General features: G+C 45.1%; 1 protein-coding gene and 1 long non-coding RNA gene across 7 annotated transcripts in view; one reads left to right on the forward strand and one right to left on the reverse strand.

The window, feature by feature from the left end:
- The first annotated feature begins 255 nt into the window (after positions 1-255).
- Positions 256-19,021, forward strand: MFAP5 (microfibril associated protein 5). 5 transcript variants are annotated; one of them, XM_081176961.1, is made up of 9 exons: positions 256-584; positions 898-962; positions 6,421-6,462; positions 8,097-8,123; positions 8,965-9,006; positions 9,843-9,869; positions 12,845-12,932; positions 14,372-14,445; positions 16,404-19,021. In XM_081176961.1, the coding sequence occupies exons 1-9, from the start codon at positions 271-273 to the stop codon at positions 16,523-16,525; spliced, it is 801 nt and encodes a 266-aa protein (XP_081033087.1). In that variant the 5' UTR covers positions 256-270; the 3' UTR covers positions 16,526-19,021. The 5 variants fall into 5 exon arrangements, with proteins under 5 accessions (XP_081033087.1, XP_081033088.1, XP_081033089.1 ...); XM_081176962.1 differs by having other exon boundaries at positions 8,968-9,006; XM_081176964.1 differs by having other exon boundaries at positions 455-668; positions 900-962.
- LOC308577006 overlaps positions 12,986-26,290 on the reverse strand; it is a 31,843-nt gene continuing 18,538 nt past the window's right edge. The window contains exon 5 of one of the 2 annotated variants that reach the window (XR_014003322.1): positions 12,986-13,055. This is a non-coding gene — a long non-coding RNA (uncharacterized lncRNA). Of the gene's footprint in view, positions 13,056-24,849; positions 25,042-26,290 lie in introns of those variants that run through there. The other variant, XR_014003323.1, reaches the window with a different exon arrangement.

Here is a 26,290-nt window from a genome sequence, read left to right on the forward strand (position 1 = left end):
CGGCAACTCTCACTGTGGCATTTAAAAACAACAATAATAAACTAGGCTATTGGCAATTTGCTCCTCTGTGGTGGTACCTCCAATTCTTCTGCTTCAACAGTTATGTTGCTTCACCCTACCTAACGGTCAGGCTGGCTTTGAGGCCAGGCTTGGGTTTACTGGAATGCTTCTTTCCAGGAAAAAGATACATTGTGTTGGGGAGAATTCGCACGGGAAAATAAGCGTTGCTTCATCCTCTTCAGGGCAAAATGAAGCAGATTAGGCACATACATGACAGACGGTGGGACTCCATCTCTGGCTATTCCTCATCCGGAGGGAATAGGAGGTGCCGATTCCTCTCGAGCTACAATAAATTCAGTGAGGTCATGGGACAGTTTTTCCCCCCTCCCCCTCTCCTCATTCCATCTGCATGATGACACCAAATCCTACTACTACTTTGCTGAATTGGATTTTGAAGGCAAGCCAAAGGAGAACGTTTGCTGGGACTGGGAGCGGCTAGGCACTCTGGCCAAGCTAGGGGGACCAGCTGAAGGGAGGAGGCTCTGTCCACAGTGCAAAGGAACCGAGTCCCTCAATGACAGTGAAGGGAAGGAGTTGTGTCTCAATTTTTTATTTTTTCGCAGAGGGGGATTTTGTAAAGACATCTTTCTAAGCGCGCAATCGACATAGTAAGTGGGTACAAGACAGCACATAGATGTCGGGAGGTTAGAAGAGAAGTTGTGTTCAGTTAGAATTATTTTGAATTGTGTGGTTATCAGGTAGAGCAAGCAAGCCTTCTGGTCATAGAAAGTGGGGAGGGAGATAAAGGAGCATGCTGGGCACCAGTTGGTGAAAAAACAAAAATGTGCACAAAATGTGCAAGTAGCTTTAACTGATTGTCTCTCTTCCTCACTTTCCAGGGATGATGGCCTGTGGAGCTCAGAAGCTGCTGTGTCTTGTAGCTCTCATTGCCCTGTCAACTGGTGAGTCTATCCGGTGGAAGCTAAAACAGGATTTGCCATATTTTTCCTGATGCCTATATGCTAATATAGAAGCTATTGTTCTGTGATAAAAAGGATTTGATACAGAAGATGCACCAAGGGCAAGAGAGGACAGGAGGAGGAGGAACAGGCTAGGGTGAAAGGGACATTTGCCCAGGGGCAAAATTGACATGGAGGCTGTTCTATACTGACAAAATTTAAGTTCAGAGTCAGATCAGTTTGTGCATGTGTGTGTGTGTGTGTGTACTTGAGGAGCACGAGCTTTCATTGACAGAGGCTGGGTGGCCAACTGTCATGGATGCTTTAGTTGCGATTCCAGCGTTGGACTAGATCATAGCTGTCAAGCGTCCCTTATTTGGCGTGACAGTCCCTTATCCCAGCGCCATGTCCCACTGCTGTCCCTTATTGATGATGTCCCTTAAATAAGCTACTGAAGGTAATGGAGCCCTTTCTATATCCAGCAGTCCTTTGTCAACAACAAATTGTTGCTGTTTTTTGTTTTGAATATATGCTATATGGTAATTTATAGACCTAATAGGTATCTAAAGCCATTTGCATGCAGCAAAATATGTATTTTATTAAAGTAATTGTTGATCCCTTATTTTGGCTGCTGATCCCTTATTTTTGAGGCTGCTGGTCCCTTATTTTCAAATCTGTAAGTTGACAGCTATGAACTAGATGACCCTCAGTGTTCCTTCCAACTCTACAATTCTGTGATTCTAACATTTTATCAGGTGCTGAAATGAAGCAAAGGACAACAAACATTTTAGAAGGAAACCTCACTGGAATCTTCATCTTAATAGCAATAGATCACAATTCCTTCCATCAGATTAAAGAATCCAGTGATTTGTTCAGGCAACGAAATATTTGGATGTGTTCTTTTCCTGCAATCTCACTTTCCTTCTATCTGCCTGAACCAACTTATCTGAGGTCCGTCACCTGCGGTCCTTGGTGGACTATAGACTCCTCTCTCTTGATAGAACAAGAAATTAATTTAATTAAGAAAGGAATGCATATCACTTTAAGATTTCACCAAAGAGCTTTCCTTCCAAATTGAAAAAACTTTCATACTTGCTGTACATCCAATTTCAGTATCTCTTAAAGTGAATTGTAGACTAAGGAAGTGTATGCTTTTAAAAATGAAACAAGCGGGTCTTTTATTTTTTAAAAAAGCATTTTCTTTTAAATTTTATTTACAACATGAATGTTCTGCAATGTGATGTTCTGCAATGTTTTCTATGAGAGTCAGCCCCTGCCCCAACTCAGAGCTTTTTAAACATTAGCTCAACCCCAGGGTAAGTTTTACAAGTGTGTGTGTGTGTGTGTGTGTGTGTGTGTGTACTTTAAAAGCAGGATCTACAGCATAACACTACAAATTGGCTGCAGGCTATGGCTTATTTCTATGCTATTGACATGCAACCACAGATATAAAACCCACTTAGTATTGTGGGGCCTGTTCCTGTGTAATTGTGGCACAAGATTTCAGTATAGTTTTTAGAATAATTCCCTCTTCCTGGGGAATATTGGGACCTGTCCTGTGAGAAGGCTGGGAACCACTAACACAGAATTCTCAAAATTGTCACTAAACTACAGTTGCCACGATTCTTCAGGGGGAAACGCCATAATAGTTAAACTGGTCTAAAACCAATAGAAATTTTTAATCTAACTGTATCTAAAGTGTTACCCCATCTCCTTGTTGCCTGTTGTTTTCATCTGCCGTTTGCTGCTATCCATTGCCAGTTTTACAGCTAATGCAGCTGTTTCCTTCTGTCCAGTTCTGCAAAGAACCTTCCCCATCTTTCAACTACCAGGACAATCACTTCCCTTGTCCTTTTGTAGTTTCAAACAAGCACAGCGTGGTTTTGCAACCTTCCCCTTGGAGCAGAGCAGGGCTGGCCCATCCATGAGGCAGACTGAGGCAGTCACCTTGGGCCACGGAATCCAAGGGACAATAACCCCATGGGCACCCTGCCACTGGAGAAGTGGCGGTGGCAGCTTCTAGATTCCAGAAGGTCTCGCAAGGTCTCACCAGAAGCCACTGGAGAAGCGACTGCAGTGGCGGCTTCTGGGCAGGGGTGTACGAAGTGGGGGGTGGAGGGGTCGGGCCACCCTGGGTGCCACTCTGGGGTGTGTGTGTGACAAGATGACCCCTGCCTCCCCCAGCTGTAGACTGGCCGAGGGTGCATGCAGTCAGTATGTGCACAGCATGTGGCGTCTGTACGGGCTTCCACTCTCGCACGGCGTCCATATGGCCACGCATGCGCACTCCATACAGGATGCTGCACATGTGCAGTCTGTATGGACGTCGCACGCGAGCGGCAGCCCATACAGAGTGCACATGTGCGGCATCCTGTACGAAGTGCATGGGCTGCTGCGCATGCGCAGTCAGTATGGACATTGCATGTGCACCACTGAGCAGTTGGCCCCCGCCCCTCGGTGTCCCGCCCCGGGTGCCGGAGATGGTTCCTTCGCCACCACTTCCGGGTTCTAGCAAGATCTCAATGGAAGCCATTGCTTCTTCTCTGCTGTTGTGGACTGGTTGGACGCTGAGGAATGGTGGGAGAAACCAGCTAGGGAACCTCCAGGGCAAGACAGCTCAAAGCCCAGGAGTGATGGTGGGACGACAATGAGTGGTCAGAGGAAGAAGAGGGAGAAGACTGGGAGGGGGAGGTTTCAGAAGCTGACGAGGCAACGGCTTAGTGAGCTGGGAGAGTCTGCTGGGAAAGTGAAATCCAGAATCAGAGGCAAAAACTGAAGCAAGAGGGAGGAGGGAGGCCAAGAGGCAGAGATGAGTCAGGCCAGTGAAGAGTCATGGGTGTCTCACCTTCCTGCTGTGACAAGCTCCCCTCCCTCCCAGTCTCCCAGAACCAGAAGAGGCATGAAGAGAGCAGAGACGTTAGCTTCATGAAGGTGCAGTTTCAGGTTGCTTGGGAAAGGCCCTGGAGAGGAGGGGACCCCTTCAGTCTCAGCAACTGCTTCATGGGGGCAAGACCTGCCGGAGATGAGCTGCTGTGCCCATTAGGCATGACACTCCTGTGCAGATCCTGTCTTTGCTAATAAAGAGTTAACTCCAACTTGGTCTGTGTGGTTTCCCGCTGGCTCATTCCTGTCAGGCAGCTTCTGCGTTCTCGTGAGATCTCACAGACCTCTCACAAGATCTTGCCAGAACTTGGAAGCCACCACCACACAACCCCAGTGAGGACCGGCAGGTGGGCAGAGGAGGGGCGAAGGCACCTTTCCGTTGCCTCAGGTGGTGAAATAGGATGGGCCACCCCAACAGCAGAGAGAGGTTCCAGGATAGCACTACACATCAGTTTTGTCTGGAGGAGGCAGTCCTAGTGGCAACTACTGTTTAAATATCCATTAATTTACAAATGTACATATCAAGCAGATAGCCTTCCAGCAAGCAGGCAGTCTAAAACAACTGAAGCATCCCTGAAGTTGCTCATTCTATCACCTTATCCCACCTCCCAATGTTAACTTCAGCCAGTGCTTTTTTAAAAACACACACACACACACACACACACACACACACACACACACGTTTAGGGGTGCTCTCATTTTCCTACTCATATTGAAATACTGCTCCTCAATGAGGCCAAACTTAGATTCATAAAATATTTAGGGGTATGCATACTCCCGTGTCCCTCCAGGAAAAAAAGCACTGACCAGCCAATAGCTGGGCAGGTGACAATGGGCTTTGTGCATCACCCATATCTTTCCCTTTAACTTCAAAAATGTAAAGCAGCTGGAGGAGGTATTCATTTGAACACAGAAGCATCACCAAGGATGGGAGGGAGTTTAACCCTTTCCTTTGCTCCCCTAAGAGTTGTAATATTAGTTGCAGGGACAGATTTTTACTGGGAAAACAGCACAGGGGGAGAAGGTTAACTGCCTTCCAATATGAAATCAACAGGCACACACACAGCTGTTGTTTTATAAATGTTCTGAAATTCAATCACAGATGTCCTTTATCATATGCAGTTTGGCCTTGATATATTCCAGATGTTTGGAATGTTTGCTGTTCATTAATTGGGAGACTCTACAGATTGCCAACATGTATAAAGCTATACAAAATCTAGAGGGGAGAGGGGCATTTTGCATAACAGAGAATTATGGCTGTAACAGTCTAAATTCAGGCAAAGAGTCTTTCAGCAGCTGAAAGATTAACACATTTATTATGGCATAAGCCTGGGTTTGAGTCTACAAAAGCGTATACCGTATTACATTTGGTTAGTTTTTAAAGTCCCATTTATGTGGTTAAATAAATTAAAGTTGAATCCTGAAAATGAACAGGCCTTATATGTTTTGAGTTCTCAAGTCTGGTAGGTGGAAAGGTGACATGTTCTGCACTGCCCTGGAAGGGTCAAGTCCATGCCTTTGGGAGACGGGGCCTGTGGGTCCAACCCTGTCCTTGGAGGCTCATGCAGCCTCAGTGGCTGGGAGTGGCTGGTTCACCAGGTAGTCTCTCTTGGACACAAAGGGCTTGGTCACTGTCAGGGCTGGCCTGCCCATGAGCAAACTGGGGCAGGAGAGGACTGTTGTTATGATGGCTATTTTTTTTATTGGGATGTGGCAGTAGGCTTTTTATTATATTTTTATCATTGATGTTCTATTGTACACCGCCCTGGGATCTTTTGATAAAGGGCAGTATATAAATTGAAACAACAACAAAACAAACAACAACAACAACAACAACAACAACAATATCTTTATTGTCATTGCCCCCATCGGGGACAACAAAATTACTTGACTGCTCCATAAAAACACTAATTAAACAATACAGTATAATACAGCAAGGGAGATTAGATGACTTTCAAAGTCCGGGCTTCCCATTCAGGGCCAAGATCGCTCTGGAGAAGAAGCTGTTCTTAAGACGGCTCATTCTTGTCTTCATCGACCTGTATCTCCGTCCCGACGGCAAGAGCTCGAAGAGACAGTGACCAGGATGCGATGGATCTTTTACTATGTCCAGTGCCTTCCTATGGCACCTTGTGGCATAAATCTGCTCTAAGGTGGAGAGTGGGCAGCCAACAATGCTCTCTGCTGCCTTAACACTCTGACATAAAGATATTTTGCTTTGCTGGACCCACCTATTCTGCTGAATATATAGTGTTGTGTTCTGGCTGGACTTGTTTAATCTTTGTAACTGTACGTTTTATATGGTTTTATATTACTGCATTGTTCTAACCTGCTCTGAGACCTTGCGGTGAAGAGTGGGAAAAGTATAAACTCAGTTTTCATTATTTATTCGTTTTCCTCCAAACCAAAAACAAAAAAAACCTGCTTGGCTCTCTCTCCTGCCTCCCTTTCTTTAACAATGTGGGAACTGCAGTTTCATCTTTGGTGTGGGAGAGAGTAAGGACATTGCTAATTTGTTGCTGCTTTATTTTAACACATGCCAATTACACAAGGGAAACAATCTTTTTCTTTGTCCTAGACTGGTTTCTGCCTGTGGTCATTGCTCAGGACGATCCTACAGGTACGTTTCCTTTAATTCTGCACCAATGCTTCAGTCCTAAACAGATGTATTAGGAAGTAAATCTCACTAGACTCAGAACTAATTTATACTTGTGAGTTATACTATTATATGTGTCAGTTACAGATAGGTAGCCGTGTTGGTCTGCCATAGTCAAAATAAAAAAATTCCTTCCAGTAGCACCTTAAAGACCAACTAAGTTAGTTCTTGGTATGAGCTTTCGTGTGCATGCACACTTGTATCTGAAGAAGTGTGCATGCACACGAAAGCTCATACCAAGAACTAACTTAGTTGGTCTTTAAGGTGCTACTGGAAGGATTTTTTTTATTTTTATTATATGTGTGTTATAAAAATGTGACACCAGGGGGCTCTGTACAGCAGTCAATGGAAAACTGCATAGAGAGCTATATAGTGGGGGGTTTTTAGATCAGAGTAGATTCATCCTCAGTCTGCATAATCATGTTTAGTGCAGTTATGCAACTCTGTAATGTGGTGTTTGAATTTGTGTGCTCATATATGGGAGGCACATATTAAAGGTCTATATGGGACCTATAATATGGCTGTGTGTGTGTGTGTGTGTGTGTGTGCGCGCGCACACACACACACACACACACACACGCATAGGCATGTATCTGAGCATAAATCATGCATGCCCATGTAAAATATGATATTCTGATAATGAAATAGGACAGCATGCATGCTACATCCTGTGAAGCTGCCAGATTCCTTTCATTTTCAAATGCTTGCTCTTTGTATAGTACAAAATATCACTGAAAGTGCAGAGTGCACATTCAAGCAATGGTTATGAAGAACCATGAAGCACAAACAGTACTATAGCTGGCATTGAAGAATGCTCAAAGCAGTTGATGACCGGCTTCCAGATAAGGTCCTGCTTCCAAGAACTTCCTCAGATAATAAGACTTCAAAAGTGTTTTAAGGCCCTGGTTGCAGTTTTCATAACTGGGAGGACTTCAGGGATGTCTATCTCTCCAAAGAATTTACTTGATTCCAAGAGGAATCAATACCACTGCAAAGGTCCAAAATTATGGGCAGGCAAATACCTTCCAGAAATGTATACTTTACAAGTGTTATGATATTTGTCAGCGGCTTAGAGCATTCTTCAACAATTTTTGTACTGCATGGTTCTTTGTAATGCTGGAAAGTATGTACACATTGTGCTTGTACTGATATTTTGTCTACTTTACTGTAAACTTCCCTCATTATTATCTTGTTGTTCACAGCCGTGTGTCCTTCAGCATTCTTTTGTGGTTTTGCCAGTTACAATGTGACAAGCAAATATTTTCTGGAGAATTTTAAAATGTGGAACTGAGAATTTGCCCAATAGCAGCAGTGTGTGGGTTGTGGGTGGGTGTGTAAGTAAAAACAGCCACATCATCACCCCCTCACCTCTGGGCCTGACCTGTCCTCAGATCCACTAGCACAATAGCCTGATGGATCGGATTTGAAATTGTTTTTATATATCAACTTGTTTTAATTTCTTATTGTTTGTGTTTTACTGTAAAACTGCTTCAAGATGTTTCATAGGAAATGATTCATAAAGAGAAACAAACAACTGTGTGCATAGCTCTGCACCAAACAACTGATGGCTACAAACCTGTTGTCTCTTCTTTTTTCAGATGCACCAGATATACCGGGTGATGTGGGTGAGTTGAGTTCTTCTTTTTGCACATCCACCTCTAGTGTCAAGGCCAAGTCGCACATGCTGCTTTCTATGTTTATGCCTAAGATTTTGTTGATTTTTTTTAGTGTGCAGCTTAATGAAGAAGACAAACCTCTGTTTGCAAACACAGGTATCATACAAGTACAGTGGTACCTCGGGTTACATACGCTTCCGGTTACAGACTTCGCTAACCCAGAAATATTACCTCAGGTTAAGAACTTTGCTTCAGGATGAGAACAGAAATCGTGCTCCAGTGGCACGGCAGCAGTGGGAGGCCCCATTAGCTAAAGTGGTGCTTCAGGTTAAGAACAGTTTCAGGTTAAGAACGGACCTCCAGAACGAATTAAGTACGTAACCAGAGGTACCACTGTACAGTGGTACCTCAGAAGTCAAATGGAAGCTGTTCTGGAAGTCTGTTCAACTTCCAAAACGTTCGGAAACCAATTTGCGGCTTCTGATTGGCTGCAGGAAGCTCCTGCAGCCAATCAGAAGCCATGGAAGCCCCATCGAACGTTCGGGTTCCAAAGAACATCCGCAAACCAGAACACTTCCAGGTTTGCAGTGTTTGGGAGCCGAAACGTCTGAGTACCAAGGCGTTTGGGATCCAAGGTACGACTGTATGTGCCTCACCAGGTCTGCCAAGTGAACACGTGGTGGAAGTCCCAGGTTTGCTGCTGCATAATGTGTGGAATGCTCCTTGAGAGTGTGTATGTGTGTGTGTGTGTGTGTGTGTATATATATATATATATATATATATATATATATATATATATATACACACACACACACACACACACACACTATAATATCCCTTCTCCTTTCAGCAGATGCAGCTGATCCTGTAGTAGAAGCAGCAGATGTGCCAGGTCAGTTCCCATTTTGGTGCACGCAATGCCTTGTCAGCCTTCAGTGATGGCTCTTTGCTGCTATGAGTTAGAAGATTACTTTACAAGGCCTGGGGCTGGGGCTGCAGTTTGCAGCTGAGCACCCTACCTGCTTCTCTCTCCCCAATCTGCTCTGGTGAAGAAAGGGTTTGAGGGCACACTTAGGAGGGGAGGAGGGAGGGAGTGGGCAAGCGGGTGAGTGCCTGCCAACATTTTCTCCCAATGACTAGCAACAAAGTTTGCATCACAGGCTCCAGCAAATGCTATGCGGGCAGCAGTTCAGTAAGGATCTAACCGGAAATTTAAAACAATAATTATTTGGGGTTTATTTATAAGGCAAGCTACCTAGTTGCACAGGCTTCCTGACCCACAGTTTGGGAAATGCATCTCCACCCCCATCATTCAGCCCGGAAACAGAGATCCAGCACCAAGGGCCTTCTGGCAGTTCCCTCCCTGCGAGAAATGAGGTTACAGGGAACCAGGCAGAGGGCCTTCTTGGTAGTGGTGCCCACCCTGTGGAACACCCTCCCATAAGATGACGAGGAAGTAAACAACTATCTGACTTTTAGAAGACATCAACCCTGTTTAAGGAAGTTTTTTATGTTTGATGTTTTATCGTGTTTTTAATATTCTGTTGGAAGCTGGGGAGTGGCTGGGGAGGCCCAGCCAGATGGGCGGGGTATGAAATAATAATAATAATAATAATAATAATAATAATAATAATAATTATTATTATTATTATTATTATTATTATTATTATTATTATTATTATTATTATTATTTAATTGTGTTTAAACCCTTTCCATTTTTCATTCTAGGTGACACTGCCCCATCAACAGCACCTGGTAAGTTCAATTTTGTTCTCTATCCCTTTCTTCTCCTGCTTGCTTTCCCCTGTTCAACCAATGGCCTGACTCACACCTCACATAAAACCATGATTTAAAACAAAATGGGGTTAATGCAGAGGATTGGCTTGCTGGTGCACATTGCTCAAAAGGTTTTCATGACGCTTCTCTCTCCCCACACCCCTCCACTGTGCCTTGCATTATCCAAACATGGGCTTGTAGTTTATTTCCTCCAGATAAACCAGAAATAAACCCATATTTGTTCTGGACTTAGTGCTCATGGCGTCTTTGGAAGGAACAAACCATGTGCCTGAGTTCAGACCACACGACGAGCCAGATTCTTATTATTTGATCTGTGGTTTGGTGGCAGAGGAGGAGCATTGCAGAAACTTTTGAGCAGGTTCAAGCGAATGTTTTAATCACAGAGCTTCCAGAAGTTACAGCAAACAAGCCTCCATCCATTGGCAGTAAGGTGAAGATGAAAAAAGGTTCCAAACGACTTAAAAAGAAAAGTATTTGGTTTCCTTATAAAAATGATGATGTTCGAGCACCAAGGCGTTTGAGAACCAAGGTTCCACTGTAGTTGTTTTTGAAATTTGTGGGTCAACATTGTGCTGGGTGTATCAGTGCCGAGAAATGCACTCATCTGCTGTGAATTTCATGAGGTGCTTTCTGGTTCCTGTATTAGCAGAAAGAATCCACACAGTTCCACATCTGCATATTAAATATTGGCTATTTCGATCCATAGCCATGTTCAGGCATTTGTCTGAGCACACACAAGCTCAAAGCGTGGGCAGCTGCAGGGATATGTGTGCAAGTCCCACCTCCTACCCCTGTGTCTGGTCCGGTGTACGTTGGCCCCAGATTTCCTGTGCTAAGCAAGGAAGGGGCTTTTTGGTTTGTTCATTTTGTTCACGTAGGCTGGGGATTGAGTGGGCAGGACTGAGTCATGTGCAGATACTGACCCCATCCACATTTTGGACTTTTACTTCAATTAGAGTCGCAGAGATTAATAATGTGCATGATTCAAGCACTGTTTCCCTTATAAACTCATGAAAAAAAGTATAGCCCACTTAAAACACACACGTCAAAGTGGCTTGCAAAAGTATAGTATAAAAACAATAAACCTGAATCCACAAAATGTATTAGCCAAAGTTTAAGGATTAAGGGCAGTGCTATTTTTCTAGAAAAAGAGGTGCTGGAACTCACCATGAACACCTCCCTTGTTCTCTTAGAATGGCAATGGCGCCCAACTGAGAACTGCTGGATCGGAGTTCCTATGAGTTCCCCCTGAAAAAGCCCTGGTTAAGGGTGCTAATGGAAACCTCTATTGTGAAGGAATGGGTTTTCAGCATCTCATTGGGTGAAAGCAAGGAAGGAACAGTGTCCTCCCCAGGGTCTGCGGCACAAATTGGGCCAGTCATTCAGAGGCTCCATTTCCCAGTTCTGTGAGCCCCTTTTGATCTCATAGGGTAAATCTAGTGCAAGGGTAGCTACCAATACATCTGGAGATGGCTTGGTGGCGGCAGGAATTTTAAAGATGCTCAGATTGTCTGCTTGATGCGACATACCACTCCAGCATTGAATTGGTGCGAATTTGACTAGCCTTCACTATCTCCCAATAAACCCACAAGACAGAGAGACTGCAAGTTGTGTACATTTAAGTCCATGGCCACCACTGTATGCAGGGGCGAACGAAGGCAAACCAACACCCAGGGCAGGGGAAAACGCCGGCTGCGCATGCGTTGCACCGCAACATACAATCCATGTGTGGCGTCACTACATATGACGCATGCGTGGCATCGCTACGTAGGATGCATGTGTGGCATTGCTACGTATAGCGCATGCATTGTATGTAGCGGCACTGTACATAGCGCCACCCAAGCGCCGTACGGACGGTGGTGGGATCCTTTGCTTGTGGCTGAAGCAGTGGCGGTGGGATACTCCGCTTGCGGCTGTAGCGGCGATTGAGGGATCCCACCGCCGTCCGTCCGGCGCTTGGGCGGCGCCGGTGGCAAACTGCTATGTACAGCACATGTGCGGCGTCACTACATACAGCACATGCGTGCAACACCGCACATGCGTTGTACATAGCAGTTTGTTGCCGGCACCGCTTGAACACCATACAGACGGTGGCAGAATCCTCTGCTCACAGCTGCGGCCGTGAACGGAGGATCCTCCACATGCAGCTGTGGTGGCGCGATGGCTGCTTGCGCCTCCGTGCCTGGGGGCAGTGGGGCGAGCACCCCATGGGGTGCCTTCTTGTCACCCCCCCTCCCCAGGCATGGCACCTGGGGTGCACTGCGACACCACTGACTGTATCTCTTGGGAATAAATTCCACTTTAACTATTCATTGTGTGCAGAGGTACTTCTTTGTGTCTGTCCCAAAATACTACAATTTGTGACATGTGGTGCCCAAAACTCTACTCAAGTATTCCAAATGTGTCTGCGCCATAAATTAATATAAATGTGTTGTGATCATGACAGTTTTATTTTTGATCCCTTTCAATCCGTAGCATGGAATTTGGTTTCCTCACTTGATGTTTTCATGGACTTACCCACTACAACCTCAGGATCCTGTTCCTAGTCAGCCACTGCTAGTTCAGAAGGTCTTCCCACTTATTTTCCAGCTGGCTTTCATAGGTGTCTGTTCCAGATTGAATATACTGCCAAAGTCTGCACGACACAGCTCTGCAATGATTTTATCCCCTGGCATGCTAAGTTGCTTGCGAAATATTTTCTGTGGGTGCAATACTTTGCACAAAATTCAGCATGTGAATAGGATGGCATGGTGTGAGCAGGATGAGATTTTACTCTGCAAGGGGAAACGGTAGAAAAGTTACTGCAAGCCAGTGTCATTAAAGGAAATATCTCACTTGGTCTCTTGGCAGTCAGTTTCAATGAGCCACCATCCCGTTGACGTAGCCACACTGATGGCATTAACTTGAACATGTCCCTCTTTGTTTGCTCCCAGAATGCCGTGAAGAGCAATTTCCTTGTACACGGTTGTACTCTGTTCATAAGCCGGTGAAGCAATGCATCAGTTACTTGTGTGTTACCAGGTAAGAGAGGAAACGCTCTGGTAGAAGCTGAGAAGGTTTAGGAATTTTCTAAAATTCTATGATTCTACAAGATAATACAGATAGTTTTGGCAGGCATCTTTGGATACGATTTCTTACAATGGTCTGTGAAAAGTAATTATTATTAATTTAAATCGTTAGTTGCCTAACACAGGGCTATCTCTAGGAGACTTGAAACCAATTTTTAAAACATTTGAAAATGGTTAAACACCACAACCGCCAACATTTAAACAACCAGGACTCATTTAAAAGGGCAGCTGGTATACCATGGCAGAAAGACAAAAGGATGAATGCCACGAGTGGCACAGGAAGCTGTGAACTATCACTGGAATTTCCCACCCCCACCAGATACTAACCCACCCCATTTTTAGCACAGTTTAAAGCAGGAACTGGCCATCTATTTTCATCCATTTTCTGCAGCCGCAACAGCTGGAGACTTGCTTTTTTGTCCAAATGAAAGTTTCACTTGATCATATTTCTCAGCAATTACCCAGGGCACAGGGCCATTATCTGTATTCCAGATATTGCTGGTTGAGGCCAATGGTAGTTTTGAGTAATCTAGAGAACACCAGACTCTCTAGAAGGCAGATTTGGAACAAGGAAGCAAAGGGCAGGGCAGGGAATTCATACGCCTCCCCTTTCCCCCAGCAACTGCTTATCTTTTCCAAATCACAGTCCCCACATCTGCTTTTCCTGTAAAACAAATAAAATGAAATACTGTGAAAATCCCTGAAACGAGAAGTAATTGACTAGAAATATTATCTTGAAGAAATAAACTAAATAATAAGAAAAAGCAAAAAGCTTAAGGAAAAAATTAGAAAAACCTAAAATTGTACAAATCCTTTACAGGATGCCAGCTACAAATCTCGTTTCACTGAACTATTCAGTTTCCTCAAAAGGAAATAGAAAAATCATAAACTTTAATTGACCAAAATTCAAAAAAAAAAAAAAGGTAGAACCCCCCCAAAAAATCTGACGTACAGTGGTACCTCGCAAGACGAATGCCTCGCAAGACAAAAAACTCGCTAGACGAAAGGTTTTTTCGTCCGCGATTTGCCTCGCAAGACGAATTTCCCTATGGGCTTGCTTCGCAAGACGAAAACGTCTTGCGACTTTGTTAAACCATTTAAACCGTGCTTCGCAAGACGAAAAATTCGCTAGACGGCAAAACTTGCGGAATGAATTAATTTCGTCTTGCGAGGCACCACTGTATTATAATCCTAGCTCAACCTAGGTAAAGCGTAGTAAAACAGGCTTGTGTAGGTTCTGTAACATACATTTGTGTGTAATGTGTAGTTAGGCCTTTTGCACCTCTGCTAGCAATGATTTAGCCACAGTTATTTGTCAGTACCAGTTTTTGGTGCACAAGGATTTATGTTCCTACTGTTTGCCTTCTCTCCCCCACCCCTTTCTGGTGACAGTGTCCGTCGGACTTACATGATAAATAAGGAAATCTGCTCTCGCATTGTCTGCAAAGAGGATGAAGCCATGCAGGGTGAGTAGGGTGTCCATAGGGATGTGCCCCATAAACAAGGAATAAAGTTGCTCAATTTCTCTTAGAGGAAGAAGATGGCCTATATCATAGGTGTATGCCCTTATGTGAATGGTCAACATTCAGAGGCAGGCGACATAATCCAAGAAGGGTGCTGGCAAATGGGGAAAGGTACAAAAATGGTGAAGGGCTTAATGGCAAAAGCAATAGTGGAGAAAACTGAAGACCCAGAGATATTCTGTCTTGAATATAAGACATTTGTGCAGTGGGGAATTCGTGGAAGGGAATTTGGGTCGACTTTAGAAAAAGGATTTAAGAATGAGCACTGATGTATAAATTTTGACGTTGTAAAATTGGTTTTTTAAATTGAACTAAATAGAAAAAGGTTAAAAATTGGGGATAAGAACTTGTTGAATTAACAATTTGAATTGGAATATAAGAAGGGGAGGTGTGGGGAAGTCAGGGAAATATGTTATAGAAAAATAAGGATTGTAAATGTATATGTTTTCTTTTTTTGTTTTTTGTTTTTGGTTTTTTAATGTATTAAAATGGAAAATTCTCAATAAATATCTATTAAAAAAAATATATAAGACATTTGTGGTTGGAGAAATACATTGCAAAATTCAGATAAGTTCAAGTTTCAAAGAACGGCTGTTTCAGTTCTCATACTGTTCCTGAAAGTGCAGATTCGATAGATTGGCCTTTAAGTGCAAGCTGAATTGAATTACTTTCCCACCCCTACTCCCAAGAAAGTGTCTTGAAATCAGCGCCAGCATCCCTCTGATCCTCTACTTGGCATATATGGAAGCAAGTTGTCCTTTCTCAGTGGCCACAATTTGAAGAGTCTGAATGGGGGCCATTCTATTTCACAATGCTGCTGATTCCCCCCCCCCTTTAAGTAAAACTGCTTCAGGAGGAGAAAATAGGGAGAGAGGGGTGTCAGACTCTTTCCCTGCAACCTTTCCCCCCCCTCACAGATGTGCTCTTAACCACTAACTACCGTATTTTTCGTCCTATAGGACGCACCGGCTCATAGGACGCACCTAGTTTTCAGGGGGGGAAATCAAGTAAAAAAATAAGATCCCCCCCCCCGCAGCTCTGGGAGCAGTGGACAGGCTGCACGCAGCCTGTGCGCTACTCCAAGACCTTCTCCCTGCTTTTGTGGGAGGTGGCGGAATTCCCCCACCTCCCGCAAAAGCCCACAGGAGCCCAGCGTGACTCCTGCGGGCTTTTCGACCAGGAGGGAGAAGGGACTGAAACGGCCAGTCAGTCCCTTCTCCCTCCTCGAGGAAATGCCCCCAAGAGCGGTGCGCTCTTTAAAGGGTGCGCGGCTCCTGTGGGCTTTTCTAGGAGGTGGGGGAATTCCCCCCCCCATAGAAAAGCCAGCAGAAGCCGCTGAGCCCCTTTAAAGAGCGCGCGGCTTTTGCCTGCTTTGCGGGAGGTGGGGGAATTCCCCCATCTCCCGCAAAAGCCCACAGGAGGGTTGGAGAGTAGCGGGAAAGCGTCGCGCGCCTCCCCGTGCCCCCCATCGTCTGGGGCTGGCGATGGGGGAAGCGCTGCTTTCCCCACTGCCAGCCTCGAAGCCGGGTTGGAGAGTAGCGGGAAGGCGTCGCGCGCCTTCCTGCTGCCCCCCATCCTCTGGGGCTGGCGATGGGGGAAGCGCTGCTTTCCCCACCGCCAGCCTCAAAGAGCAGACTCTCCTGGCTTCAGCGGAAGCAACACGAAGCCTCCGGAGCGCAGGCTTCGGAGGTTTCGCGTTGCTATCTCTGAAGCCAAGGAGCCTGCATTCGCCCCATAAGACGCACCCACATTTCCCCTTCATTTTTGGAGGCGGAAAAGTGCATCTTATAGGGCGAAAAATACGGTATAACGTTCACCCACGTGTGCATACGGCCGGGTTGTAAATTATGTGGCATGGTTAACCCACTCTTGAGCTCCTTCTCTCTCTTGTCTGTCTCTAGAGGAGATCTGCCGCCAGATGGCTGGCCTGCCACCACGCCGCCTCCGCCGCTCGGGTCGCCCTCGAGGACCACCCTGCCGGCGGGCTCAGCGCCAACGCCAGAATGCTGTTGATGCTCAGTGACCAACAAACTGCAGGCATGATAAAAAGGAGGAGGAGATGAAATCACGGCGAACCCAGTCAGTCTACAACCCAGCATAAGTTTGCCTTCTTCCCCCAACTTCCTGCCTTGGGAGGTGCTCCAGGCCAAGGACTTTCCGTGCCCACATGTCACAGGTGGCAGCTGATGACACCTTTGAAATGTGATACCAAGACCCTCGTATGCTCATGCTTTTGTGTTACTCTTGCCCCAAGCTGCTTATAAAAGCTCTGTTCACACCTGCCTTAATATATACAGATGTGTATACTCAGCCTGTGAGGCAGTAGGATAATGTGCATCCTGCCCCAGAGCTTGGTGTCCCCTGAGCTGTGTGTACCTAGGACTGAAGTTAGCTCTCCTTGGGAGCTTGGAGGCACAACATGCCAACATCCAGGAGTTGCTCGACTTGATTTCTGCATTGCTCTTGCAGTGGGAAGGAAGCTTCAGTCATTGGCACACACCACTTAAAGTTAAACCCCTGTAAAGAAAAATTGGTTATTAGCTCTCTCAGCCACCAGTGTTCCATAATGGAAATGAGACTAAGCCAGTGTAGGGCTGAGAGATTTGATTGCACATGTACATGACAGAGCTGCAGTGGAAGAGCAGGCAGAGAAATGAATTCTAGTCTATCTGCATGGCACTGATGGGTGGGCCCCCAAACACCATGGCTGCACCCATCCTTAGCTTGGTTCTAAGTATGGTTACATCACTGCAGAACATCAACAGCACCACCTCAGTGTCTCCACTTCGCTGCCTCTTTTTTCCACTCGTAGTGTACAACTTGGGTCCTGGGTGGTGGTTGCTCCTCAAAACAATTGACTAATGATCACCACACAACAACTTTGGTGGAAGAGACAAGAGGAGGGGGAGGGAAGGAGACACGGTGGCTCAAATCTGGCCATAGTAGAGACACTGCAGGGACCACATTGCAAGGTCATGCACAAGCCCGTATTAGTGAAACCTTAAGCCAAGGTCTCAGAGAAGAGCTTTTCAGTAGTACTGGATAGTTGCAGTGCCTGCTTATATTAACCATGGGCTGTCACTGCTGACACAGTGTAGCTGGAAACAGAGAGTTGATTGCATGAGAGTTGAAGGTGGCATCATTGCCCATGGTATATGTACTCGTTTTGTTTGCCCATTGTTGCCTTTAGCCAAAACTACAAGAGAGATAATTTGGGGGCAGCAACAGTGAGTCTACACACCATGAATAATGATGCCTTTACCAAAGAGATATTGAGACTCTCTTATCCTGAGTCCGTCTACTCTGGTTGGCAGCAGTTACATGGGACCTTCTGCTGGTGACGGATGTGCTCTATCACTGAACTGTGTAGCCCCTCTCTCAGCTTTTGAGATATTTGAAAAAGCAATTCTCGTCTCCAGCTACCGTATGTCCCAAAGGGAAGCTGTTAATTTACTTCTGTGGTACCTTTGCTAGAGCCCTTCATCTCCTGCATATAGTAAACACCTCCACATGTTCTGGTTTCTATTTTTTAAAAAAGAGAAATTGCATAGCAGCCTTTCAACATTATTTAACTTAACTCTTTTTACTTAGTAACTCAGGCACCTGCCCCATGCTTTACAGCTTCTCCTCTTCACTGCCCTTTATAAGTCCTTATTGCAAGATGGATCAAAATGATCCAGGCTGCCATCTGGTGCTAGTCCATATGCTGAAGTGAATTCCTTTAGCATCACTGATGCCAACAGAACAATGGTATAAATATTTCTTGCTGGCTTTGTAATTACATAACACTTTTGCGATCCAGTGCTGTCCATCAAACTGAATGCAACAGGCAAGGCACTAGGTTGAAGTCTTAGGTAAAGGAATGTAAAAGTATGTCTAGATCAGCGAATAGTGGACAGGATATCTGATGTCCAAGTGGTTAGAGGCACAATAGCCCATGGTGTTTTCTACTGGCAAGCCCCAGTAAAACAGTGAATGGGATCTGTCAGGCCTGACTCCATATTTTTGGGGCGTCTTTGGCAGTTTGCTGGGCCTTCCTTACACAGCTGCAATAATTCTGGAGTGTTGCTTTTTAATTTGTCCAGTTCAGAAATAGAGGGGTAGGGGGAAATACTGTTCTGTTGAAAGAAAAGTAGGTGTGGCAGAGGGAAGCCAGCAACAACATTCTTGCCCCATGGAAATATGGCACAGATAAAACAGTGAGAGAAGTGTTTCCAACAGGTAATTCTGACATGGGGTAGCCACCTGGAATTGCCATTTTTGATGCAGTCACTGGTCTTGTCAGTGCTCTGACATGTGCCAGAGTTATGCATCTTACTCATCACCTAATTGCTCAGTCCATACCTTCACCATCTTCCACAAGGGAATGAGCTGCAAACTTGGCATGTGGCATGACAAAAAGTTAGTTATTCATGCCGGCTACCGTTTGTGTAGATTGTGTGAACTGAAGCTCCCATACATTTGCAGGGAAGAAATCCCCTGTTGAAAAGGGGTATTATTAAGGAGTTTGACAAGTTCACATGTTACTTGATCTCTCTCAGCGCTTAATGGAATGTGTGATTGGTTTTTGCTGACATGTATTCTTTATGTTGTCATCGGGTGACAGGAAAGCTCTGTGTGTTGTTGTTCATTTTATGCATGCAAACCATCGCTAGAAGCTGTAGCCAGTGAATGATCAACATTTATATGTGAAACAGCCAAGGAGCAAGTAGTAGGGGAAGAGAGCTGAAAAGAATGCCAATATATTGTACATCTGGCAAAATATACATCGAGAGGTTTAGCTTGGTCAGAATCGAGTATACGCTTCCAGAGTTACACCATAGCCACTAGAGGGCTGTGAAAATTTGTGTCCTGGGCTTTTAAGACTCATCTACCCATGTACTATCTGAAACCAAAGGGGCACATTGCTTACCAGATGTGAATTCCCCCCCCAAGCTCTCTTACCCCCCACTAAATGGTGGGTAACCTGCAACCCTCGTGATGTTGTTGGATCAGCTCCTGTCAGGCAAAGCCAAAATGGCCAATGATCAGGATTGGTGCTAGACTTTGGGGAATCCTTGGCATGGTGCTATTCAAGAGCCCTGCCAGTTAGGGCTGGGCTGGGCAGTTGCTGCTGCTGCTTTCACAATGGCAGCACCATTCACAGTTCTCCACCAGATCCTTGGATATGCTTCACTGGTGCTTCTGAATGGGAGCTGAGCTCAACTTCCATCTGTGATGGCCAACCGCCATCTTAACTCACTCAAAATGCAACGCCCTAGTCCACAGATCTGTGAAACCAATTCACTTAATGGAGCTGTGGGTTGGGGCCTCCTAGTTCAGGTAACCTAAAATGGCAGGTGACCATGGCAGATGGGAGCGGCAGCGGTGTAGCGTGGGTTGTCAGCACCCGGGGCAAGGCAAGTAATTTGCGCCCCCTAACCCCTAACCTGCCGCCGCCAGCTTCTTCTTGCTGCTGCCTGGTCTGGTCTGGTGTGGTTCTCTCCCGCGCTCAGCGCTGCGCTGGGCGGCCGCTGCACTGTCCCCCCCCCCAGATAGTCCCTCGCTCTCTCTCCGCACCGCACGCCTGGCACCCACCCCCTCCACAGTGGGCGGCGACCCAGCGGCTCGGATCGGATTCGCACAGCCAGCACTGCAGTGAGAGAGAGTGAGTGAGCCAGGTAGGGGCAGAGAGCTGCGAGTGCGAGCGCCCCGCCGATGTTGCGCCCGGTGCGGCTGCACCCCCTACACTACGCCACTGGGGAGTGGAGCATGGCTCCTACTCAAAATGCCACCATTGCCTGCTATTGCAAAGCCTCTGGGGCGCCATCAAGGAGGGTGGGGAGTGAGGGCAGGACTGAGCTGGGCATGTGAGGGGCCCATTCAAGCCCTTAAGGCATTCAGCCAGTGTTGGATCTGGCCAAGTGCTTGTGCCAGGCCTGCTAATAGTCAGGGATATTGAGAGCTGTAGTCCAAAAATCTCTGGAAGACAACAGTCTCCTCAGCTCTGCTGTAGATACTATATGGTACACATATTCTTCAGTAGAGTTGGTGACTTTGTTTTTAACTGGCCCTTGTCTTAAGCCTCTAGCAGTGGCTGGATGGGCAGAAATTAAGTTGGTGAAATTTTCCCCATCACTTTATATCTGTGTCTGTAAAAAGGCACAGTAAAAAGAAAGAAGTACAATTTGTCTTTATAGAGAATAACTGCCTGATTTTATTTTTTTTTAAAAGGGATGGCCTTACTGTGGGAAGTTGATATGCATCAGTTGTTAGAAGGCACATATATAATAGATCTAAATCTGTTCTGAATACCAAATGCAAATGTAAACATATATGAATGTATTCCATTGTTATTGTACAACATATAAATATATAAAACACGTTCACAAATTTTGAAAGAATGCAAATTATTTCTTATGCTGCTTCACTGCTGTATTTTATGCGGGGTCAAGGAATGGAATTTCTAGGGGAAAAAGCACTGCATAAACAGAATTTATATTTTATGGAATGCATACACAATTCAAACATATTAAAAGACAACTTGTTTTCCTATTGATCCTTGTACCTGTGCATGTTATGCTTCTGTCTTTAAACTCAGCTGGATCTGCTAAACAACTCTACTTTCTTACCAGAAACAACAACGCAGTCGCACACGTCAGCCAACGTGGCAACCACAATGTGGAGCCACAGCCTAGACACAAGTCTTCCTCCCCAATGGCTGTATATAACCCTCTCTTCCCAGTGACTTGTTCACACTTTGTATTAGTATATACTTTGTCCACCTCGAGGGGCCTTTATAGTGTAAATGTGGGGTACACATTTTTTAGAATAAACTGAATAAATGATCCTTAAATAGATATTTGCCATTATAAGATAAATTGATTTCCTGTAGCTCTGTTATTCCTGCCAACCTAGCAGTTCGAAAGCACATCAAAGTGCAAGTAGATAAATAGGTACCGCTGCGGCAGGAAGGTAAACAGTGTTTCCGTGCGCTGCTCTGGTTTGCCAGAAGTGGCTCAGTCATGCTGGCCGCATGACCCGGAAGCTGTACGCCGGCTCCCTCGGCCAATAAAGCGAGATGAGCGCTGCAACCCCAGAGTCAGCCACGACTGGACCTAATGGTCAGGGGTCCCTTTACCTTTACTTTAGCTCTGCTATGGATTGCTGGGACCTATACCTGACAAATTACCCTGTTCCTCCCAATTTTTGTCCTTTGGTTGGGACAAGCACTTGCAAAGTATTTAGCAGATTGGAGTGTTTTTTCTTGCCTCCAGAGTGTTCTAATCTGCTCTTAATGGCCGCAGATAGAGGAGAGTGTTGCTAATTCCACCCAAAATCTCAGTGGCTTGGATCAAGACTGTGGACCAACACCACCCCTGCCACACTCTCTGTGTTCTGAAACCAGCATTTTTTTGTCTTGCACAGGGTTTATGCAGCAAAGTAAGCCTACCATCTTAAGGGGTTTCTGCCCTGATTGTGTGCCACAAGATAGCAGATCTGATCCATCCTAGGGTACAATAATCCACTGAGTTGTTCTCCTGCACAAGCCTCACCTAAATAATTGAGAACTGTAGAAGAGTTCTATAGTGTTAAATTCCAAAGGAGGAGATGTATGAGATCCATACAGAACTGCTTTACACCAAGTCAGATTTGGGGCCAGTCTACACTAAAGAGTTATTCCTGCTGCTTGAGATCCTTCATTTGTAATTGTCAGTGATAGGACTTAGGACCAGGGACCTTTGTTATGCAACAATGTGTACCTCTGATTTATGCCCTCCTACATGGGAATCTAAAAATCACGCTGCTCTGCTTGCAAGTGAATGATTCTTCATTGAATCTTGATTGTTTCCCCTGCATTTCTCTTACACCAAATAGTGATGCAGCAATCTGCATCTGGGGGAGCACATGGTTTTAGCCATCTGCTGGTAAAGATGAACAGGACAATTGCTGCTGCATACAGCATCCTGCCCAAACCACATCCTCCTCACCACCTGTGCAGCAAGAACGTGTGACCTTCGGCTGCTCCCGCTCGGCCAGCCTCTGTGGGTGAACCTCATCAAATGGCCCAACACGCTTATAGTGACTAATAAACACCACAATTTGAAAACACAAATCTCTGTGCTTGGGAGGGCTGAGAGGAAAGGAAGTGACTAGGGAGGCGGGGCAGCCCCCCTACATTTTTTTCTATCCCCCCATATTTTCCCCACAAACAAATCAACAGGAAAATATTTGTTTTAAAGATCCTTTAGTAATGCATGCATTCTCAGAGACTGAGCAAGCCGTTATTCACCTGCAGCTTCTTCCAAGAAGCAGGAGAGGGAGGGAGAAAGCAAAAGCTGCTGGAGCCCGCTAAGTCTCACCAATGGCAACTTGAGCTCAGGGCTCAGGTTAACCCTTTCATGCATGCCAGCCAGTAATTTCATATTACAATAGAAGTATCCAAGAATGGGAATCTTGCCCCACTCTTAGCAACACAGTGCACCTACACACTCTCTTTCCCACCCTCTTTCTCCCTACTGAGCTATTCCTTGTTGATCAGAACAGGAAAGGAGCTCATTTCGCAGCTCAACAGCTCTTGGGTCACTTTAAACCAGGCAGGGCTTACCCTGCTCTGAAGTGGAGACTTCCTCAATGCACAGTGGTAATGATGGCGGTAAGCCTTGGGCAGCGCTGACCCTACTACTTGGCAAAGTGAGGGAGCTGCCTCAGGTGGCAAATGCTGAAGGGTTGCAGGAAATGTTGGCGGACAGAGCTGTGTGTATCAGATGCTCTTCCTTACAAAAGCTTGCATGCAGCCTTCTGGTGTGATGGAGGATGCTGCCGAATCACCAGTGTTGAAGAAGGATTCAGCAGTTTCTGGTACGCGAATCTGGGAGGGGTCTCATCTTGTCCTTTGCTTCAGGCAGCAAAATGTTTTGGGCCAGCTCTGGCCTTGGGTAATGGCCCTTGGTATGAAAAACGGCCCCTGTTTGCAAGTGTTGTAAACAGGCTAAATTGAGTGGTGGGAACAGACTGAGATGTACCATGACTACAACAGGAGGATTCTGAAGCAGGTGATGAAAGGCAAGTGGGGATTGAACTATGTGTTGATTGAACTACCAAACACAAAATACATTTAGCGTTCAAGTGGCTCATGCACAGAAATGTATGGATGTCGCTTTAAAGAACACAAAGGAAATGTGGAGGAAATAAGACCCCTGCTTTTGTAAAGGGCTTTGCACCAAATTTTATACAGTCATACTAATGTATATTTTGTATCTCTGCCTGTTGCAGAGAGCACATTGCCCACCCCATCCTTTTGATTGCAAATTGTTTTAACTGATTTTAATGTATTTTTAAAAAAATACTTTTGGACTGGCTGGCTTGCTTGTTTTTATTCTGCTGGTGGTTTTGCCATGTCATTGTTTTAATTTGGGACATTATATACTTTCTCCTTCCTTTTCTTGGCAGTTGCAGGATTTGCTTTGGAGCCAAAACATTAGCTTTGAAAAAGAAAAAGGGGGAAAGTATAGATTTAGACTAGAGTACACAAAGTGATAATTAGCCCACAAAGCAGAGGTTGCTACTGCAGTTTCAGCTTTACATTTAGCAAGCGGAGAAAGTTCAGCAATGAGGTTTTCACTTTAGGGGAAAAGGAAGTGGCTAAAGATTTTTTTTTTTTTTTAAAACCAACTGAAGCTGTCGGCGCGTAATTCAAATTGTGATTTCTGAGCAAGTAGGTGAGTGGAAAATAAACAGTTATTTATATCTTACAAGCAGATCACACCACTTCCTGTTGATTAAACAGACAATCTGCCCCTCCAAGTGCTTTGGCTGAAATGTATTTCTGTTCTGCGATTGATTTTTGGCCAGGTTACTGCTGACTGAATCTTCAGTGAGAAAGGATGGGTCAAGGGATTTTTAAAGGCAATGCCCATCAAATGCAAGCTTTCCTAATGAAGCCCTGGTTCACACATGCATGTATATCACTTGATTTCTCTACATTTGATTAGCAACCATGTGTTTGTGTGAACAGGCTTAATTGTCAAGCCCTGCATCTGAAGAAACATAAAGAAGTTATACATGAGGTATTCATACATTTAAGTTGTCCCTTGCTTTTTTTTTAAATAAAAATACAAAATACATACTACAAAATACAACAATACAAACATTAAGCACAAAAATACAAAAATGCATACATTAAAAAACTAATAATAAAAAAGAAAAAACACATATAGGAAAAACACAAAAATTCCCTCTTTCTTAGTTTTATATCTTAAATTCACATATTTTCCTGACTTCCTCACATCCCCCGTTCTTGTATCCCTTTTAAAAGTTGGTTCAGCAAATTCATAGCCCTTAATTTATCTGTTGTTGGTTTAATCATACATTTAAGTTGTCCCTTGATGTTGCAGTTATCACATCCAAACGTGTGTCAATTAGTGGCAAAATCAATCAATGGGCTCAAGATCATTTTGCTTGCCATTTTTTGCATCTTCTCCAGTTCTCCAGTATCATTTTTGAGATGTGTATTAGGGATGATATTCTTGAGGAACGTCATCGTAAAAGCTTCAGTATCTAGGACCAAACAGCTGTGGTGAAGGGGTTAGGAGAGCCAGTGTGCTTTGTTAGCAAGTATGACGTACAAACTAATCTGATGTCACATCGTGTGTGCTTTTGAAAAAACAAATAAATTAATGCAAAGGTCCTTATAGTTAAAGCTATGGTTTTCCCAGTAGTGATGTATGGAAGTGAGAGCTGGACCATAAAGAAGGCTGATCGCCGAAGAATTGATGCTTTTGAATTATGGTGCTGGAAGAGACTCTTGAGAGTCCCATGGACTGCAAGAAGATCAAACCTATCCATTCTGAAGGAAATCAGCCCTGAGTACTCACTGGAAGGACAGATCCTGAAGCTGAGACTCCAAGACTTTGGCCACCTCATGAGAAGAGAAGACTCCCTGGAAAAGACCCTGATGTAGGGAAAGATGGAGGGCACAAGGAGAAGGGGACGACAGAGGATGAGATGGTTGGACAATGTTCTCGAAGCTACCAGCATGAGTTTGACCAAACTGCGGGAGGCAGTGGAAGACAGGAGTGCCTGGCGTGCTCTGGTCCATGGGGTCACGAAGGGTCGGACACAACTAAACGACTAAACAACAACAACATTTTTTTTGTCTTTCTCCACAGTTCCAGAAGAGGCTGTTGGCTCAGAGTTGTTAGATGTCACATAGAATCATATAACACTAGAGTTGGAAGGGATCCCATGGATCATTTAGTCCAGTCCCCTGCAATGCAGGAATCTAAACAAAAGCACCCATGGCAGGCATGTGAGTTAGGGTGCCACAGTAGCTAGGAGGCTGAGCCGACAACCAAGAAGTCCCTCTGCAGGAATCTGCCAGGCAACTTTGAGCAAGCCTCTATCCCTTCCGCAATGTGACATTTCATTACACTTACCTATATGATAGGACTGTTATGAGGGCACTTATTTCATGTGTATGAAGTTCTTTGAGCACTCAAGACTATATGTTTTTGTTGTGAAGATTATACAGTAATGCACAGTTAATGTGCAGAATAACTGGCTGTTGTGCACATTCGCCAGGCTTTGTGGAGACTGTGCACATAATCTGTTTGCATTTGTGCACAACGCCAGGCCAATATCATCTCCAGCAGGCCTGGGAAATGTGCTTATCCTGACTGTGTTTTGTATATTCTCAGGGCACTACTCAAGCCTCTGCTCAGTATGCATAGTCTCCATGGATCATGGCCTTGCTTTCTATCTCCAGTTCAGAAGTGTGCCATCTGAGCCCCCTCCCTTACCCCTGCCA

The sequence above is a fragment of the Podarcis bocagei genome, assembly GCF_964188305.1.
Source record: "Podarcis bocagei genome assembly, chromosome: 17".
Lineage (NCBI taxonomy): Eukaryota > Metazoa > Chordata > Lepidosauria > Squamata > Lacertidae > Podarcis > Podarcis bocagei.